The sequence below is a fragment of the Chiloscyllium punctatum genome, chromosome 7 (genome assembly GCF_047496795.1).
Source record: "Chiloscyllium punctatum isolate Juve2018m chromosome 7, sChiPun1.3, whole genome shotgun sequence".
In the NCBI taxonomy this organism is placed as follows: Eukaryota; Metazoa; Chordata; class Chondrichthyes; order Orectolobiformes; family Hemiscylliidae; genus Chiloscyllium; species Chiloscyllium punctatum.
Genome location: NC_092745.1, coordinates 104,392,695 through 104,412,528, shown reverse-complemented (window position 1 = coordinate 104,412,528; position 19,834 = coordinate 104,392,695). Strand labels below are relative to the sequence as shown.

The 19,834-nt window shown below is 42.8% G+C and overlaps 1 protein-coding gene and 1 long non-coding RNA gene across 5 annotated transcripts in view; one reads left to right on the top strand and one right to left on the bottom strand.

The window, feature by feature from the left end:
* Positions 1-403: 403 nt before the first annotated feature.
* Positions 404-9,707, bottom strand: LOC140480012 (uncharacterized). 3 transcript variants are annotated; one of them, XR_011961174.1, is made up of 4 exons: positions 9,218-9,364; positions 7,047-7,328; positions 6,405-6,599; positions 404-2,877 (listed from the first exon to the last, which is right to left on the bottom strand). It is a non-coding gene; the product is annotated as an uncharacterized lncRNA (long non-coding RNA). The 3 variants fall into 3 exon arrangements; XR_011961173.1 differs by lacking the exons at positions 404-2,877; positions 9,218-9,364 and adding an exon at positions 9,593-9,707 and having other exon boundaries at positions 3,715-6,599; XR_011961172.1 differs by lacking the exon at positions 404-2,877 and having other exon boundaries at positions 3,715-6,599.
* rad54l (RAD54 like) overlaps positions 9,573-19,834 on the top strand; it is a 40,822-nt gene continuing 30,560 nt past the window's right edge. The window contains exons 1-4 of one of the 2 annotated variants that reach the window (XM_072574498.1): positions 9,573-10,764; positions 11,649-11,717; positions 15,017-15,136; positions 16,273-16,333. In XM_072574498.1, the coding sequence (XP_072430599.1) occupies positions 10,762-10,764; positions 11,649-11,717; positions 15,017-15,136; positions 16,273-16,333 (253 nt within the window). In that variant the 5' untranslated portion in view covers positions 9,573-10,761. Of the gene's footprint in view, positions 10,765-11,648; positions 11,723-15,016; positions 15,137-16,272; positions 16,334-19,834 lie in introns of those variants that run through there. The other variant, XM_072574499.1, reaches the window with a different exon arrangement.

Here is a 19,834-nt window from a genome sequence, read left to right as displayed (position 1 = left end):
AAAGCAGCCGCTGAGTTGGCATCACATTCACAAACATCCATTCTCAGTAGTAGCTATGCTGACAATCTACAAGATGCACCGCAGAAGTTCACCAAAGATCTTTAGACCGCACCTCCCAAACCCACATCCACTTCTGTGTAGTAGAACAGGGCAGCAGATATATGAGAACCCCACCACCTGCAATTTTCCCTCCAAGGCAATCACTATCCTGACTTGGAAATGTATCATTATTCTTTCACTGTCACTGGGCTAAAGTCATGGAATTCCCTCCATAAAGGTGTCAAGGGTCAACCTACAGCATGTGAACTGCAAGAAGGCAGCTCACCATCATCTTCTCAAGTACAACAAGGGATGGGCATTCAAAGCTTACCAGCCAGTGATGTCCCACATATGAATAAAAAACGTTGGCCAAATAGTCTATGATTGGTTTGTATATTTCCCATTAAATAGGTCAAACATAAAATCGATGATTGCAATTTTGAATACCCCTAATCACATCCAGCATCAAATGGATACCAACCTGATTTACTTTTCCATTAATTAGTCACTGACAAAACTCATAGCCAACATTCATCATTGAAACATTTGTAAATTTAAAATAGAGTGCACTGGAGAAACACACATCTGGCAGTGTCTGTAGACAGCAAAACAGTGTTAACATTTCAAGTCCAATACAACTCTTCTTTTGCAAAATCCCACATTGCCATTGGGAATGGAAGGAGTTATAGTAATAGATTATAAAAGACCATGGTTCATCTAATTCACTTTCAATCACCTTGAAAGTTGTATGGTGTTATAACATATAAACACCACTTTCTTACGTAATCAGCCTTAGGCCTAATGAATCTGGGTTGATTTTAAATAATTTATTTCCTTCTCTGGATTTTCTTTTTTACCAATATAACTTGTCTTATAGATTCATGTTGACAAGAGACAGAAGCACTCAGGCCAATCTATTCCCCCGTATCCCGAATGGTTATGGAAATTTAAATGTTCTTCCCTCTCTCGCAGTCATTCTTAAACTTTACACCTCATGACTCCTCTGAACAGTATTTCATATCTATCTGTCCCACAAATGTTCAACACAATCTATCCCATTGCATTTGCTTAAGGTTCAATGAAGGAGGAGCACCAGGCATACCAAAAAATGAGGTGTCAACCTGATGAAACTACAATACAGACCTACTGTGTGCCAAACAGTGGAAGTAGTGTGCTGACAGACAGGACAAAATGATTCCACATCCGACAGATCAGTTCTAAGCACTTCAGTTCTTCTTCATCCTGTCATAGATGGTACATTGACAGTTCAACATGTAAATATACCCTACCCCATGACAGCGGAGTCCAGTAGGTCAGTGCAAAAGATGAGGCTAAAACATTTGCAACCATCTTCATCCAGAAGTGCTGTCTAGATGATCTACCTTGGACTACTTCTGAAGTGACCAGTATCTTAACCAACTGGCCTTCAACCAATTTAATTCACTCCAATGTGATGCTAAGAAATGGTTTAAAGCATTGGATACTGCCAAGGCTTTGGGCCTTGACAACATTCCAGGAATAGGATTGAAGACCTTTGCCCCAGAATTAGCTGTGTCCCTTGCCAAGCTGTTCCTGTACAGTGATAACAATAAAATGTACTTAGAAATTTTGAAAATGGCCCAAATATTTCCTGCTCACAAAAACAGGGCAAATCCAACATAGTTATCAGAGGAGGTAATTAGTAGGAAAGATAGACATGAAATAGTGTTCAGAGGAGTCCTGAAGGGATGGGGGCTGATGGGCAAGTTTAAGAGTAACTGCTGGAAGATGGAAGAGCATTTGAATTTCCGTTAGTTTATTCCTGACAATCAGCAAAGTGGCAGAAGGCATCCTTTATATTGTTATTATTCAGCAACAACCTGCTTTTTGACACTCAGATTGAGTTCCACCAGGCCACTCAACTTCTGACTCTTTGCCTTATTCTACACATGGACTAATGGGTTAAACTCTCAGGCGAGGTGAGACTGACTGTGCTTGACAATAAGACAGCATTTAATAGGTATGTCATCAAACCCTAGCAAAACTAGAGTAACTTGATTCCATTCCCCATCAGGATGGTCTTTTGGCTTTCCACCTTTTTCTTGAAAAGAGGTCTGAACAGACCCCAGCCATCACCAACTGGGTACCACCACCACCCTCCAGTCAGCATTCCACAGGGACCATTCTTTCCGTGAAACCTCTGGTCCACTCCTCTATCACTCCCTGACGGCACTTTTGCATGTACCTCTTCCTTCACCATCCAAGGATTCAAATGCATCTTCCTGGTGAAACATTTTGCTTGTACTCCTTTCAATTGAGTCTACATTTGTTGCTCACAATGCGATTCCCCTTTACATTGTAAGACCAAACACAGACAGGATGACCATTTGGCACACATATCCACATTCTCCACATGTTTGTGACCTTCCAGTTGTTTGGTATTTCAGTAAACCTCCTTGTTCCCATGCTAACATTTCCATCATGTGTCTACTACAGTGTTTCAACTAAGCTCAACAGAAGCTGGAAGAATGACACATCCTTTTCTGCTCAGGTACTTTATACCTGCTAAGACTCAATATTGAGTTCCACAACTTCAGAGAATGACGTTGTCCTCTATTTCCTTAAATTTCCTCATTCCTTCCCCGTCTGCGTCATTTTTGTGTTTGTTTCAGTTTTCCAGCATTTGCAGTATTTTGCTTTTGTTTGAGAACTCTCCAGCGGTTGGAATCATATCTGACAAGAACGAATGTGGATGTGAACGTTGAAGGTCAATCATCTCTCCCCAAGACATTGTTGCCAAAATTCCTCAGGGTGGTGTTCCAGGTGCAATCATCTTCAGCTACTTCTTCAATGACTTTCCTTAAAAAAAGTCAGCATAGAGTCATAGAGCTGTCATGGAAACTTCAGTCCAACTCATCCATGCTGACCAGATATCCTAAAGTTATCTAGTCCCATTTGCCAGCATTTGGCCCATATCCCTCTCCCTTCCTATTCACATACCCATCCAAATGCCTGTTAAATGTTGTAATTGTACCAGTCTCCACCACCTGCTCAAGCAACTCTTTTCATTCATGCACAATCCTCTGCATGATAAAAGCTTCCCCTTTGGTCCCTTTTAAATCTTTCTCCTCTCAACCTAAACCTTTGCCCTCTAGTTTCAGACTCTGCTGCCTCTGGGATAATCACCTGATGTATTCACCCTATCCATGCTCCTCATGAGTTTATAAACTTCTATAACGTCATCCCTCAGCTTCGAACGCTACCCTCCAACCCTGGCAACATCCTTGTAAATCTTTTCTGAACCCTTTCAAGTTTCACAATATCCTTCTTATAGCAGGGAGACCAGAATTGAATGCAGTGTTCCAAAAGTGGCCTAACCAGTGTCTTGAACAGGCACAAGAAAAGCTCTGCAGAGATTCAAGGTGATGGCTCAGCACCACATTCTCAAGAGAAATTAATGATGGGCAAGGGCATTTTGCTTTAATTCTCTTGAGCTATCTGCTCTTCAATCCTGAACATTCAGGTTTCAAAACCTGAAGGAGGGAATTCCTGAGCTTCCCCCTTCTCCCTTTAAGGCACCTTTAAAACCTGATGAAGCTTTGGATTGCATAAATTAGTTATGCCCAGAAATCTTGGCATTTAAAATGTTATAATCCTGACAGCCACTTAAAGGATCTACTTCAAATCTTAAAACAGTATTTTAATAAACATTTTAATGTTGCATATTACTAGTGTACATTGTAACCCAACAGCCACAATTTCAGCTTGTCTATTTGTAAGGTACAGTGCATTCCCAGTTTATGTCCATCATATGAATATATTTTAACAAGGTACAATTAACACACTTTATCATTTTTGTGTACATCAGAGTTTACCTCTGCAGCTGTGCCCTGTGTGAGATATTGGAATTGATTTTGAGTAATCACGAGAAATGACCAGTTCCTGTTGAATTGCCTTGTTTAGCAAGTGTTTTCTAATTGTCATGAACCTGTCATAGTCATAAAGCATGGAAACAGACTCTTCAGTTTAACCAATCCATGCCAGCCATAATGCCAATCTAAAGTAGTCCCACCTGTCTACGGTTGACCCATAACCCTCAAGGTTTCTTATTCATGTACTCACTAAATGTCTTTTAAATGTAGCAACCACTTCTTCTGGAAGTTCATTCCACGCATGAACCACAATGTTTTTTTCTTAAATTTGACCCTCATGTCTTTTTAAAATCTTTCTCCTCTCACCTTAAAAATGCACCTCCTAGTCTTGAAATACCCCACCCTAGGAAAAAGACACCTGGTGTTCACCATATATATAATATATATATTTTATATACCTCATGATTTTGTAAACCTTTATAAGGTTAACCCTCAACATCTTAAGCTCCAGCCTCTCCTTATAACTCAAACTCTCCATTCCCAGCACCATCTGATAAATCTTTTCTCAACCCTCTCCACCTTAATAACATACATCTTATATTTTGCATGGTTTTTTGTTCCCCCTGCTGTACGCTGCTCTCCGCTATGCTTGACAGTCTCTCTGTTATCTCTCTTTTGCTTAGCTCTAAGTCAATAGTTAATGTGCACCTGCTCCCCCAGATTTATCCAGTGCATCATCCAGTTTAACCATTGTAATGCATTACTAAAGGAATAATGCACTGTGCTACCATCCTTGGTAGCTGCCTATTAAACTTGTTCTATTGATTCAATTGATTAATTTATTCATGGAAGAGAGAGTTCTGAGTACTCTGGAGAATACCCCTCTAAACCACTTTTTAAAATAGGTTCACAGTTGTTCATTGTTGCATATTTGGAGATTTTCTCTTGTGTGAATTGCATTTCCTATAGAACACTTGGTGCAGTTATTTTTACTTAAGTATAAAGAAGTTATTTATGATTTTTGAGAAGATTTGTAGCTCAGGTTGAGATTAATGTTGTAAATTTGCTTGCTGAACTGGTGGATTTGGTTTTTGGACGTTTTTGTCACCATGTTAGGTAACATCATGAGTCAGCGTTCGGTGAAAAACAGCGGCGCTTCACCAGAGACTCACTGATGTTGCCTAGCATGATGGCAAAGCGTCTGAGAACAGATCTACCAGCTTTGAGCAAACTTACAACCTGAACATAAAGAAATTATTTATAATTGGAAGTGCAGTGGACAGCAAAGAAAGTTGCCTCAGATTACAATGGGATCTTGATCAGATGGGCCAATGGGCTGAGAAGTGGCAGATGGAGCTTAATTTAGATAAATGCGAGGTGCTGCATTTTGGGAAAGCAAATCTTAACAGGACTTATACACTTAATGGTAAGGTCCTAAGGAGTGTTGCTGAACAAAGATACCTTGGAGTGCAGGTTGATAGCTCCTTGAAAGTGGAGTTGCAGCTCGATAGAATAGTGAAGGCGGCGTTTGGTATGCATTCCTTTATTGGTCAGAGTACTGAGTACAGACATTGGGAGGTCATGTTGCAGCTGTACAGGACATTGGTTTGACCACTGTTGGAATATTGCATTCAATTCTGGTCTCCTTCTTATCGGAAGGATGTTTGAAACTTGAAAGGACTCAGAAAAGATTTACAAGCATGTTGCCAGGATTGGAGGATTTGATCTATAGGGAGAGGTTGAATAGGCTAGGGCTGTTTCCTGTGGAGCGTCAGAAGCGAGAAATGACCATATACAGTAGAGGTTTATAAAATCATGAGGGACAATGATAGGATAAATAGACAAAGTCTTTTTCCCTGGGGTGGGTGAGTCCAGAACTAGAGGGCATAGGTTTAGGGTGAGAGGGGAAAGATATGAAAGAGACCTAAGGGGCAACCTTTTCGTACAGAGGGTGGTACGTATATGGAATGAGCTGCCGGAGGAAGTGGCGAAGGCTGGTACAATTGCGACATTTAAAGGCATTTGGATGGGTATATGAATAGGAAGGGTTTGGAGGGATATGGGCCAGTTACTGGCAGGTGGAACTAGATTGGGTTGGGATATCCGGTCGGCATGAACAAGTTGGACCAAAGGGTCTGTTTCCGTGCTGTGAATCTCTATGATTCTGATTAGACTTTGTTTGGTCACCATTGCACTAATCCCATGAAAGAGATGGAGTTCTTTCTGGGAAACTGTTACACTGGGTGGGGAGGAGGGCTCTCTGTGAAATGGTTAGGGGGGATGAGGGCAAGGTTCTCTCTGAAACGGTTACTCTTGGGGAGTGAGGCTCCCTGTGAAACATTTTTAAAAATCGCACAACACCAGGTTATAGTCCAACAGGTTTAATTGGAAGCACACTAGCTTTTGGAGCGCCGCTCCTTCATCAGGTGATTGTGGAGGGCTCAAATCTATGGCACAGAATTTATAGCAAAAATTTACAGTGTGAAGTAACTGAAATTATACATTGAAAAATACCTTGATTGTCTGTTGATACTTTCATCTGTTCGAATACCATGATAGTTTCACTTCTTTCACGAGTAAATCACAAAACCTTTTTTTTTAAAAGTCACATTCTCAGCTTAGCTGTAACAATGGGTATTAGCTAGACAACATGTTGAAGATGTTAGCCCCTCTGTGTTCTCTGTCAATGCCATGATGTTTAGATCGATTCTAATGTAAAAAGTAAGATAACAGAGTTTTACATGAATTCATGCAGTTTTTGAGCAAAGTACAATGTAATTCTGCAAGTGCAAATTCACCCCACAAAATATATGGTTGCATGTGGGTCTTTGTCTGTCTGTGTGTGTATCTGTCTGGGTTGGGGGTTGTGAGTGTGAGAGGGAGTGTATATTGTGTGTAGTGACTGTAGAGTGTCTTAGGTCTGTGAGGGGGTGAATGTGTGAGTGTGGGAGTGTGTGCACGTGTCTGAGCTGGGGGGTTGTGAGTGTCTGTGAGAGAGAGTGTATATGTGTGTGCATGAGTGTAGAGTGGTCTAAGTCTCTGAGAGGATGCCTGTGGGAGTGTGTGTGTCTGTAAGGGTGTGTCCGTGTGTATATAGGAGAGTGTGTGTGTGTGTGTGTAGGAGTGTCTGTGTGTGTATAGTGCAATGATGGTCACCTGTAATGTGACATGAACCCAAGGTACCGGTTGAGGCCCTCCTTATGGGTACCGAACTTAGCTATCAGCCTCTGCTCGGCCACTTTTCGCTGCTGCCTGTCCCGAAGTCCGCCTTAGAGGATGGTCACCTGAAGGTCCGAGGTCGAAGGTCCTGGACCGCTGAAGTGTTCCCCAACTGGAAGGGAACACTCCTGCCTGTTGATTGTTGTGCTGTGCCCATTTATCCGTTGTCATAGCCTTTGCTTGGTTTTCTCAATGTACTATGTCTCCGGGCATCCTTGCCTGCAACGTATAAGATAGACAACGTTGGCTGAGCCACATGAGTACCTGCCATGTACAAGGTGGGAGGTGTCCCCACGTGTAATGGTGGTATCTATGTCCACAATCTGACACGTCTTGCAACGTCCACCGTGATAGGGTTGTATGGAGGTAAAAACAATAACTGCAGATGCTGGAAACCAAATTCTGGATTAGTGGTGCTGGAAGAGCACAGCAGTTCAGGCAGCATCCAACGAGCAGCGAAATCAACGTTTCGGGCAAAAACCCTTCATCAGGAATAAAGGCAGTGAGCCTGAAGCGTGGAGAGATAAGCTAGAGGAGGATGGGGGTGGGGAGAAAGTAGCATAGAGTACAATGGGTGAGTGGGGGAGGGGATGAATGTGATAGGTCAAGGAGGAGAGGGTGGAATGGATAGGTGGAAAAGAAGATAGGCAGGTAGGACAAGTCCGGACAAGTCATGGGGACAGTTACTGAGCTGGAAGTTTAGAACTAGGGTGAGGTGGGGGAAGGGGAAATGAGGAAACTGTTGACGTCCACATTGATGCCCTGGGGTTGAAGTGTTCCGAGGCGGAAGATGAGGTGTTCTTCCTCCAGGCGTCTGGTGGTGAGGGAGCGGCGGTGAAGGAGGCCCAGGACCTCCATGTCCTCGGCAAAGTGGGAGGGGGAGTTGAAATGTTGGGCCACGGGGCGGTGTGGTTTATTGGTGCGGGTGTCCCGGAGATGTTCCCTAAAGCGCTCTGCTAGGAGGCGCCCAGTCTCCCCAATGTAGAGGAGACCGCATCGGGAGCAACGGATACAATAAATGATGTTAGTGGATGTGCAAGTAAAACTTTGATGGATGTGGAAGGCTCCTTTAGGGCCTTGGAACGGTCTTTGCGGAAGGCAGAAAGGAGTGGGGAGGGAAATATATCCCTGGTAGTGGGGTCTGTTTGGAGGTGGCGGAAATGTCAGCGGATGATTTGGTTTATGCGAAGGTTGGTACGTTGGAAGGTGAGCACCAGGGGCGTTCCCTCCGCGACTACCTGGTCAGGTCCACGCCCCCAAACAACCCACCCTCCAATCATGGCACTTTCCCCTGCCACCACAGGAACTGTAAAACCTGCGCCCACACCTCCTCCCTTACCTCTATCCAAGGCCCTAAAGGAGCCTTCCACATCCATCAAAGTTTTACTTGTACATCCACTAATATCATTTATTGTACCCGTTGCTCCCGATGTGGTCTCCTCTACATTGGGGAGACTGGGCGCCTCCTAGCAGAGCGCTTTAGGGAACATCTCCGGGACACCCGCACTAATCAACCACACCGCCCCGTGGCCCAACATTTCAACTCCCCCTCCCACTCTGCCGAGGACATGGAGGTCGTGGGCCTCCTTCACCGCCGCTCCCTCACCACCAGATGCCTGGAGGAAGAACGCCTCATCTTCCGCCTCGGAACACTTCAACCCCAGGGCATCAATGTGGGCTTCAACAGTTTCCTCATTTCCCCTTCCCCCACCTCACCCTAGTTCCAAACTTCCAGCTCAGCAGTGTCCCCATGACTTGTCCGGACTTGTCCTACCTGCCTATCTCCTTTTCCACCTATCCATTCCACCCTCTCCTCCTTGACCTATCACCTTCATCTCCTCCCCCACTCACCCATTGTACTCTATGCTACTCTCTCCCCACCCCCACCCTCCTCTAGCTTATCTCTCCACGCTTCAGGCTCACTACCTTTATTCCTGATGAAGGGCTTTTGCCTGAAACGTAGATTTCGCTGCTCGTTGGATGCTGCCTGAACTGCTGTGCTCTTCCAGCACCACTAATCCAGTATTTGGTTTCCAGCATCTGCAGTTATTGTTTTTACCCAGTTGCAGCACGTGTCTGTCTCCTGAAGAGGTCATTAGGTTCCTTACGTCATCCCCGTTGAACGTTTCCCTGGGGGCGGGGCTCGTTGTGAGCTTTTCCCTGGGGGCGGGGCTCACTCTGGGGCCTTTCCCTGGGGGCGGGGCTCACTCTGGGGCCTTTCCCTGGGGGCGGGGCTCACTGTGAGGCCTTTCCCTGGGTTCGGGGCTCACTATGGGGCCTTTCCCTGGGGGCGGGGCTGCCCGTGGATGGTGCTACTTGTGGGCCGGGGCTCACTGGGGAAATGGCTCTGAAACTACACCGGGGCGCTGGTCTATCAACGTAACGTTTCCCTAGGGGTGGGGCCTCCCTGTTTGCGCTGACTGGGGGGGAGGAGCTCTGAGTGAAACCTTTCCCTGGGGCTGTGCGATTCACCGTGCACGTACCTTCGGAGGCGGGACTCCCCGTTTACGTGCCTCGGAAGCGGTGCTCTGTGGGAAACGTTTCCCGCGGACTCCCAGCGGCGCGAACCTCTGCGGTACCCGTAGTTCGCAATGCGCAGGCGCATTGCCTGGCGGTAAATTTGAGTGAAAAGGAACGGGTGGAGAGGGATTTGAGAGAGAGAGAGGAGTATTGTGATTATCTGCCAGTTTTATGGGGACTGGGGCAATACCGTAAAGGGGGGGGGGAGGGGGTTAATGAGACATTAGACGTACCGTGAAAAAGGGAGGACCAGAAGAATAGGAGCGAGTGAGAGGTAACCCAAGGACAGGGGGAGTGAGAGTGGGAAAGTGGATCAGACACTGACACAGGGAAAGTGAGCTTCTCCCTATGGATTTACACAAGGGGACAACTATAATCTCGGGATTGTATCAGTCAAAATCAAATGAGAGAGGAGCTCATGCATAATCTAGGTATTGGGACAGATATTTCTAAACAGTTTGAGTTTGACACACCGCGAATTCAACGCTGCTTTGTCCTGCTTAATTATGTTGAAGAATGAGGCAAATCAAGAATTTTACAGTGACCTGATCAATTAATGGATTGTGAGCTAATTATGTTATATTTGATAGTGGGTATGCTATAATTGAGATTAATTGTATTTATTGATAAAGAATATTTGATATCAAAATACAAAATTGAGATTGTGAAAAGAAATAACACTTATTATTTAAAAAATAACAATTATTGATGAGAGAGGGTGAAGCAGACAAGCTCGATTTTAGGTTGAAGCATTGAAATAGTATTTCTAAGAGCACTGGAGTTTAGCAATAATTGATGTTAGTCGATGATCATCCAAAAAGACTAAGATATTAAGAGCAAAATCTGTTTGAAGGAAAATTTTATGTAGTGGAAGCTGGAAAACCTACATAACATTAGACCTGATATTTTGACTCCCTGAAGTACTGAATCAACTTGACAATGGAATAGATGCAATGGAAGCTAAAGAAGTCTCACTGGTCAGTGATTATGACCTAGAAATTGGATGACACAAAGACTCCTGTGTTCACCTATCTCTTCAAATAAACAACAACATCAAATTTTGATGAGAGAGACGAAACTAAAAACCGATTGAATAAGTTGTTGAATTGCATTGAAATCTCAGTTTCAGAAAATGGTAAGTGAGACAATGATCGGGTTGGCAGAGTATTTAAAATGTCCCTTTCAACTGCCCTGTTTTAATCTAATGTCTCAATGTGGTTGTTGTGAAAAGTGTCAGTAGCACAATTTTTTACTACTGCATTCACCTTTGAATCAGAGATGAGGCACATAATATAGGCTGAACTTGCAGTGCAGTGTTGAAGTGGTGGCTTATTGTGAAATGTTCATCCTTTAATGAATTATTAATTTAAGGGCCCATTAGACTTTTGCAGATAATATGGGTATTAAATACCTCATGTCACTATTGAAGAAGAACAAGGGTGTTTTTCCAGTGTCCTGGGCAACATTATTCCCTTAGATGCCCTGACAAAAATTGATTAGCTACAGTTGGTGAAGTAGTGCAGTTGGAAGCTACATTAATCTGTATTGTGATCACTGTGGCTCAAATTAATGAATTACATGTTATACTTAGGAATATTTCTTCTAAGTGGGAGATGGTAGTATTTCTTATTATTTCAATATGTTATTTTTATATAAATAAGAAGATTGGTTATTTATCATTTTTCAAGAGCTTCCAAGCACTGACATCAGCTGAAATGTATTTTTAAACTCTGCATGCTGTAGTGATTTGAGGTTTATTGCAATTGATCTTTTCTACTATTTGATATTTCTCTTTCAATCAAATTTATTGTTTAAAAAAATCAAAATCTGGTCATAATTGCGTTATTGTTTGTGGGAAATATCTGTAATTAAATAGGTCACTACTTTTTCTAGAACAGAATAGTGACAAAACTTCAGAAGTATCTTATTGGTTTAAAGATCTTAATGGAATGTTATAAAAGTGTATAAGTGTAGCCTACCTTTCTAAAGTTTTGTAAATTTGTTGCTTTCATTCCATAGAGAAGAAGTCTAGCCCCGAGTCAGCTTGCCAAACGAAAGCCGGGACAACTATCTGATGATGAGGATGTGGTATGGTAATCTAATGCAAATTCAAAATGAATGAATAATTATCATATTCATGTCCTTGTGTCAGCTGCACTTAGTGACATTTTTCCTGGGTGAATGCTACTGCTTCTGATTAATAATATTAATTTTAAAAACGGAATATGTATCCTTTTTAATATATCAGTCAATATAAAATACTAGTTAAGGATTGGCAAATATAGGGATGATTCTGGATTAGTGGTGCTGGAAGAGCACAGCAGTTCAGGCAGCATCCAAGTAGGTTCGAAATCGACGTTTAGGGCAAAAGCCCTTCATCAGGAATAAAGGCAGTGAGCCTGAAGCGTGGAGAGATCCTTCAGGCTCACTGCCTTTATTCCTGATGAAGGGCTTTTGCCCTAAACGTCGATTTCAAAGCTACTTGGATGCTGCCTGAACTGCTGTGCTCTTCCAGCACCACTAATCCAGAATCTGGTTTCCAGCATCTGCAGTCATTGTTTTTTACCAAATATAGGGATGAGGCTCACTTTTCACAAAATCAAATTTGTTGATTCTCAACTAAAATTGAAACGTTATTACAATCTTTAGAGCAGATGGGACTTAAACCTAGGCCTCCTGACCCCGAGGTAGAGACGCTACCTCTGTACAATAAGAACCCCAAGACCTACTGTACCTAGTATTCCCAGGTGGTCTCCCATTCAAAGGCCTGAGTCTGCTGAGCTTCCAAGATCGGACAAGATTGAGTGTTTTCAAAGTAATATGGTGATAGGCTGTATGCAGTTGTGTGGTGTTGCCCCTTTAAGAGAGTAGGTCAAGTGACTGGGTGCAAGAGCTAGGGAGAAGCAGCCTAGCACCTACTGTGGAGCTGAGAGGACCCACAATAATGTGTTCTCTGTTCTAGTTTACCCTCCTACATCCTATTTCTGGTTCCAGGGAACCATAACACAACTGGCGAAGTTGATTGCACAATCAATAAACTGTGCAAATGCAATTTTTTTTTGTCGGAGGGATGACTTTGCCAGTACTTCTAAAATGGAATGGACTTGTGGCATTCATGTTGAGGAGGCTGGGTCTGCAGTCGATGCTAGGAAAGCACGATGTGCACTGAGGAGTGGGTCGAGAGTAGCAGTTGTGAGGGGATTTGGACCGCAGCTGACAGCTAAAGAGGGATGCACTCACCCAGGATCTTACTATGGGGAGCAGTTGCAGGAGACTCAGGCTGTGGGTGATGTCAGGGAAGAGGTGGTCTGTTAACACAGTCAGTGAGGGAGTGGTTGGTGTAGAGAGTTTTCACCAAGGGGTCTCAGGCTGCAAACCAGTGGTTGATGCAAAATATTCAGCCTGGAGTCTGGTTACTAGTGGTGTGCCACAAGGATCTGTTTTGGGACGACTGCTGTTTGTCATTTTTATAAATGACTTGGACGCAGACATAGGTGGATTGGTTAGTAAGTTTGCAGATGACTCTAAAGTTGGTGGAGTAGTGGACAGTGGAAGAATGTTGCAGGGGGACTTGGATAAACTGCAGAATTGAGCTGAAAGGTGGCAAATGGAGTTCAATGCAGATAAATGTGAGGCGATTCACTTTGGGAAGAATAACAGGAAGGCAGAGTACTGGGTCAACAGAAAGATTCTTGGTAGTGTGGGTGTGCAGAGGGATCTTGGAGTCCATGTACATAGATCCCTGAAAGTTGCCACCCAGGTTGATAGTGCTGTTAAGAAGGCTTACAGTGTATTAAGTTTTATTGGTAGAGGGATTGAGTTCCGGAGCTATAATGTCACGTTGCAACTATAAAAAATGCTAGTGCGACTGCACTTGGAATATTGTGTATAGTTCTGATCACCCCATTACACGAAGCATTGGAAAAGGTACAGAGAAGACCTACTAGGGTGTTGTGTGGTCTGGAGGGAAGGTCTTATGAGGAAAGGCTGAGAGACTTGGATCTGATCTCATTGGAGAGAAGAAGGCTAAGAGGGGATTTGATAGAGGCATGCAAGATGATCAGAGGATTAGGTAAGGTAGACAGTGAAAGTCTTTTTCCTAGGGTGATGACGTCAGTTTGTATGAGGGGGCATAGCAACAAATTGACGGGTGATAGATTTAAGACAGACATCAGAGGCAGGTTCTTTATTTAGAGAGTGGTAAGGGCATGGAATGCCCTGCCTGCCAATGTCGTTAACTCAGCCACATTAGGAGCATTTAAACAATCCTTGAACAAGCACATGGATGATGATGGGATGGTGTCGGGAGATGGACTTAGATTAGTTCAAAGGCCGGCGCAACATCAAGGGCTGAAGGACCTGTTCTGAGCTGTCTTGATCTATATTCTATGTGTGGTTAGATAGATAAGGGGAGTATGGAAGTAAAGTGAGAGGCATGTCATGCATGTAGTTGTGTGGTGTTGCCCATTTAAAAGAGCAGTCAGGGCCTGGGTGAGCTAGGAAAGGCAGTCGAGCACCAATTGTGAAGCTGAGAAGACACTTCAAGTGTTTCCAGGTATAGTTTATCCTTTGTCTACCTCTTGTTCTATTTATGGTTTTAGTGAACCACGATCATAACAGGATGAGTTTCAGGAGGCCAATGGTTTTCCTCAATCCAAGCTTGTGCCACTAAGAATGTCACATTAAAGCTTTCAAAAAGATTGCACTTAAATTTCTTCCCCACTGCTGAAGACAAACATAAATTCTTTAAATATCATAAATAGTTGTGCAAAATTAAATGAGGCAGGGCAGGTAGAGTGTAGATCGGCAAAATTTGAAAGTTTTAAGCTTACTAACTTCAGATTAATTCTTGTCTTGTTTTCCCATTTGAGATTAGAGAGTCACAAATCCACAGAGTTATTTCTGCAGCTCATGTCAGGACGTGATGCAATTCCTAATGCAAATTAGATAGATTATATTAGATTCCCTACAGTGTGGAAACAGGCCCTTCTGCCCAACAAGTCCACACTGACCCTCTGTAGAATAGCCCACCCAGACCCATTTCCCTCTGACTAATGCACCTAATGCTATGAGCAATTTAGCATGGCCAATCCACCTGACCTGCTCATCTTTGGACTGTGGGTGGAAAACAGAGCGCCCGGAGGAAACTCACGCAGACACGGGGAGCATGAGCAAACTTCACCCAGACAGGTGCCTGAGGCAGGAATTGAACCCGGCACCCTGGTGCTGTGAGGCAGCAGTGCTAACCACTGAGCCACCGTGCTGCCTATTATCTTGGTAATCCCTAATGATCTGAGACAGGAATGGATGGGTGATGGATGAGAAAAGCCAGCATATTTATTTTATGTAAAAGTTTTTAAAAATGGTATTTACTTTTTTTTAAACAGGGTCCAAAGCGCCGCAAGCTGATATGTGAACGAGACAATGATGAAAATTTTGTGTCGCCATTTCGGAAACCGCTAGCACAGCTGACTAATCGACCTGTGTGTCTTGACAGCAGCCAGCATGTGAGTGACCAGTGCTACAAGTCATTGATTATGGGGAAGCAACTTGACAGTTTGCAGTTGTCAACTTTGCTGCAATTGGAGTAGAATCTATTTAACTGCACAACTATGACACTCTATCACTAACCCAAAAATCTTCTCCGCTCCTAATGGCTCACTGCCCTTTCCAAGAGGATAAGGCTGAGCACACACTTCATGGTGAGAAATGAATTGGAAATTCTTCTCTTTTAACCGAGCTGGGTGAACCTTACAATCATTTATGTGTCACAAAATGTCTCTGCAATCCAAGTACAAGCTCCCGCTCATATTTGATGTGGTATCCGACAAGATCGAATTAGGACATAGGACAAGCTGTCTTTATCTTTCTTATCTCTCGCATTCTCTTTCTCTTTTTTGCTGTCTACTTGCGACTCTCACTTTCCAAAACCTTGTAACTAGACAAAATTAGCTATCCCTTAGACTTCCAGCTCCATTCTATCTTGATATTATATACACTTTAAAGTATAAACTTTTACAAGAGGTGATATATTGACATTTCCACCACACCCCTGTAAGCTTGGAGACCAACAATCTATCCAATGTGAGCATAACTGCCATCATCATTGTTTACAGGATCTTGCACCTTCTTCTCACTATGAGATAACGTGGGCTTCCTTTTAACAGCCAAACCATCCAAACGTCTTATCAGGTAGAATTCACAATAGGTGAAATGATCCCTTTCATTCTTCCATTTCACCTGAAATTAGAGAGTCCCAAAATATACCGGTCTCGCCAATTCATATTTGGGACACAAGAGAAGTCAATTAAGTAAAAATGAAAGTGCAAGTCAGACTGATTGCCTGGCTTTAATGCTCGAATTGTCAAAGGTGGGGAAGAGGGTATATTTTGGGCAATATTGTTCTAGTATTTGTTGTGTCAACTGATCGTGGAGTGAGGATTCTAATTGTTCGTACTGTTCTGAACTAAGTGGCAAAAAGATGGGTTGCCTAGAAAAATGTGCGAGTAGCAGAAAATAAGGACAGGATTGAGTCTGGTTACAATGCATTTCAATTTCATTCTGTTTTGAATTTATTTATCATAAAAGTATTGGTAAGATTGATACAACATTGACATTTCCTTTTTTTTTTATGTTCCTACAGGAGGCTTTCATCCGTAGTATCCTGGCCAAACCTTTCAGAGTGCCTATTCCAAACTACACAGGTATAAGCTGTTGCTTGTATAGAAAGTGTCCTTTGTGTCTATGAATAACTATTGATAGTTTCAGCTAAGTGTTAGTGTGACTAGATATGATAACTAGACTATGTATTCAAGAGCTGATGTGCATAACTGCTTCAAAAGTAGGATCTCTTAGTTGATCTGTTAACTTAATAAATTGTAACTGAATCACTTATGAACATAAGAAGTAGGAGCAGAAAGGCCTCAACCATTCAATAAGATCTTGGCTGATCTGAGATATCTTTCCACATATGCTCCTCAATCTTGTGCTGTCTGTTGAGAGGCCTATAGTAAATACCATCAAGGTGATCATCCTCTTCTTATTTCTGAGTTCGACCCATATAGCTTCACTCGACAATCCACCTTTAGCCGTTTCTAGATATCCAGCACTTCCTCCTCTGTAATCTGGACATTTTGTAATGTGTCACCATCTATTTCCCTACAGTGTATATCTTCCATATCTTTTTCCACAGTAGATACAGATGCAAAATACTCATTTAGTATCTCTCCTATTTTATGCTGCTCCACACAAAGGTCGCCTTGCTGATCTTTAAGGGGCTGGAAAAGCGCAGCAGGTCAGGCAGCATCCAAGGAGCAGGAGAATCGACGTTTCTTCCTGAAGAAGGGCTTATGCCCAAAACGTCGATTCTCCTGTTCCTTGGATGCTGCCTGACCTGCTGCGCTTTTCCAGCAACACATTTTCAGCAGGGCCCTATTCTCTCCCTAGTTACCCTTTTGTCCTTAATGTATTTGTAAAAACTCTTTGGATTCTCTTTAATTCTGTTTGCCAAAGCTATCTCATGCCCCTTTTTGCCCTCCTGTTTTCCATCTTAAGTATACTCCTACTTTCTTTATACTCTTCTAAGGATTCACATGATCCATCCTGTCTATACCTTATATATGCTTGCTTTTTCTTAACCCTCACTTTCATTAGTCATCCAGCATTCCCTATACCTACCAGCCTTTCCTTTCACCCTAACAGGAATATACTTTCTCTGGATTCTTGTTATCTAATTTCTGAAGGCTTCCCATTTTCCAGCCGTTCCTTTACCTGCGAACATCTGCCCCCAATCAGCTTTCGAAAGTTCTTGCTTAATACTGTCAAAATTGGCCTTTCACCAATTTAGAACTTATAGATCTGGTCTATCCTTTTCCATCATTACTTTAAGTTTTTCACCTTCTCTAGTAGGTACATCCATACTGAATCAGAAAATTGTCTTGTACACACTTAACAAATTCCTCTCTATCTAAACCCTTAATACTATGGCAGTCCCAGTCTATGTTTGGAAATTTAAAATCCCCTACCATAATCACCCTATTATTCATACAGATAGCTGAGATCTCTTACAAGTTTGTTTCTCAAATTCCCTCCAGTTTTTAGGGTATCTATAATACAATCCCACTAAAGTTATCATCCCTTTCTTATTTCTCTGTTCCACCCAAATAATTTCCCTGGATGTATTTCTGGGAATATCCTCCCTCAGCACAGCTGTAATGCTATCCCTTATCAAAAATGCCACTCCCCCTCCTATCTTGCCTCCCTTTCAGCTGTTCCCTTATCTCCCACATCCGACAGGAGGAGCAAACCAGACCAGGGGCTACCATCACTACCCACTAAATACTTGCTCACAAAGACCCACACTTTTCTCAAATCCAGTGTTTGGTAATGAAAAAATAGGTTTGTGACGTTTGAAGGAAAAATATTTGCCTTCCTGTAGCATTTGTACCTTGGAACAAATTTATGATTTAGTATGTGGATATACCTACTAGAGAAGGTGCAAACCTCGACCTACTCTATGGAAATATCTGGTCGGCATGGACGGGTTGGACCGAAGGGTCTGTTTCCATGCTGTACATTTCTATGACTCTATGACAATCCCTCAGACATATTCTCTCTAAATTCAGCAGTTATATTTTCGTTAATCAAAAACGACACTCCGCTCCTCACTTGCCTCCTTTTCTATTCTTTCTACAGCATTTTAAACCCTTTTTAAGACATTGTACTGTCCCTCCTTCAGCCATGTTTCTGGAGTAGCTCTGATATTCCAGTCCCATGTTCCAATACATGCCCTGAATTCATCTGCCTTACCTTTAAGATTCCTTGCATTAAAATAAATACTGTTTAATTCTTCAGAGTTCTCTGATTTGCCGATGCCTGCCTTTTCTAATTCACTTGCTCTTCTTTAATTAAGAATCATCCTCATCTGTCTTCTGTTCTCACCACTCCTTAAGATCCCCTCACCCCCTACTCTCTACTAATTTAAAGGCTCCCAAATAGAACTAGCAAATCTCCCCACCAGGATATTGGTTTCCATCCAGTTCAGGTGAAACCAGTGATTTTTGAACAAGTCTTTTCAGCCCCAGAAGAGATCCCAATGATTCAAAAATCTACCTACTGCACCAGATCCTCAGTTTTTGATTTTTAACTGGCCTATCTTCTTATTTCTACTCTCATTAGCACGTGGCACCAGGAGTAAGCCAGGGGTTACTACCATTGAGATTCCACTTTTTAGTCTCATACTTAATTTCCGAAATTCACTCTGCAAAGCCTCAACCCTTTCCCTACATATGTCATTCTTGCCAAAATGTGCTATAATTTCCAGCTTATCACACTCCCCTTTGACAACATGTTGCAACTTCTTTGAGACATCCTTTACCCTGGCACCAGGGAGGCAACATACCGCCTGAATTCTCACTCACGTCCACAGAATCTCCTGTCTGTGCCCTAACAAGAGAGTCCCTGAAAGTAATTACTCTTTTGAACCTTGAAGAACCCTGCTTAACCTCAGATTCATTCTTGGTGCCCAAGGTCTGGCTGCAAATTCTATTTTCTTCTGAGAGATTATCCTCTCAAACAGTATCCAAAGTGTTGTATCTTTTTGAGAGAGGAATAGCCACAGGAGACTCCTGAACTATTTTCCTGCCTCTACTGATAGACACCTAAATATCTGACTGACCATGCAATGTAACCACCTCTCTATATCTACTAACCATCACAGTCTGCCTCCTGTATGCTCCTCAGTGACCCTAACTGCCTCTTCAGCCAATTCAAATGGTCTGATATGAGACACCGATCCTGCAGACATCGTCTCCTGGGACAGTCAGCTGTTCCCTAATCTCCCACATCCGACAGGAGGAGCAAACCAGACCAGGGGCTACCATCACTGCCCACTAAATACTTGCTCACAAAGACCCACACTTTTCTCAAATCGACAAATTCTCAAATTTGGTAATGAGAAAATAGATTTGTGACGTTTGAAGGAAAAATATTTGCCAGGACACTGCTATTAACCTTCCTGCTCTTGTTTGATATAATGTCAAAGGATGTTTTATGTCCATCTGAGAAAGCTGATAGATTCTCAGTTGAAACTTTCATCTGAAAGATAGCATTTCCATCGGTTGCAGCATTATCGCAGTATGGCCATGTAATGTCAGGTTAGATTTATGTGCTCAAGTCTCTGAACCCTCGACCTTCTCATTCAGAGG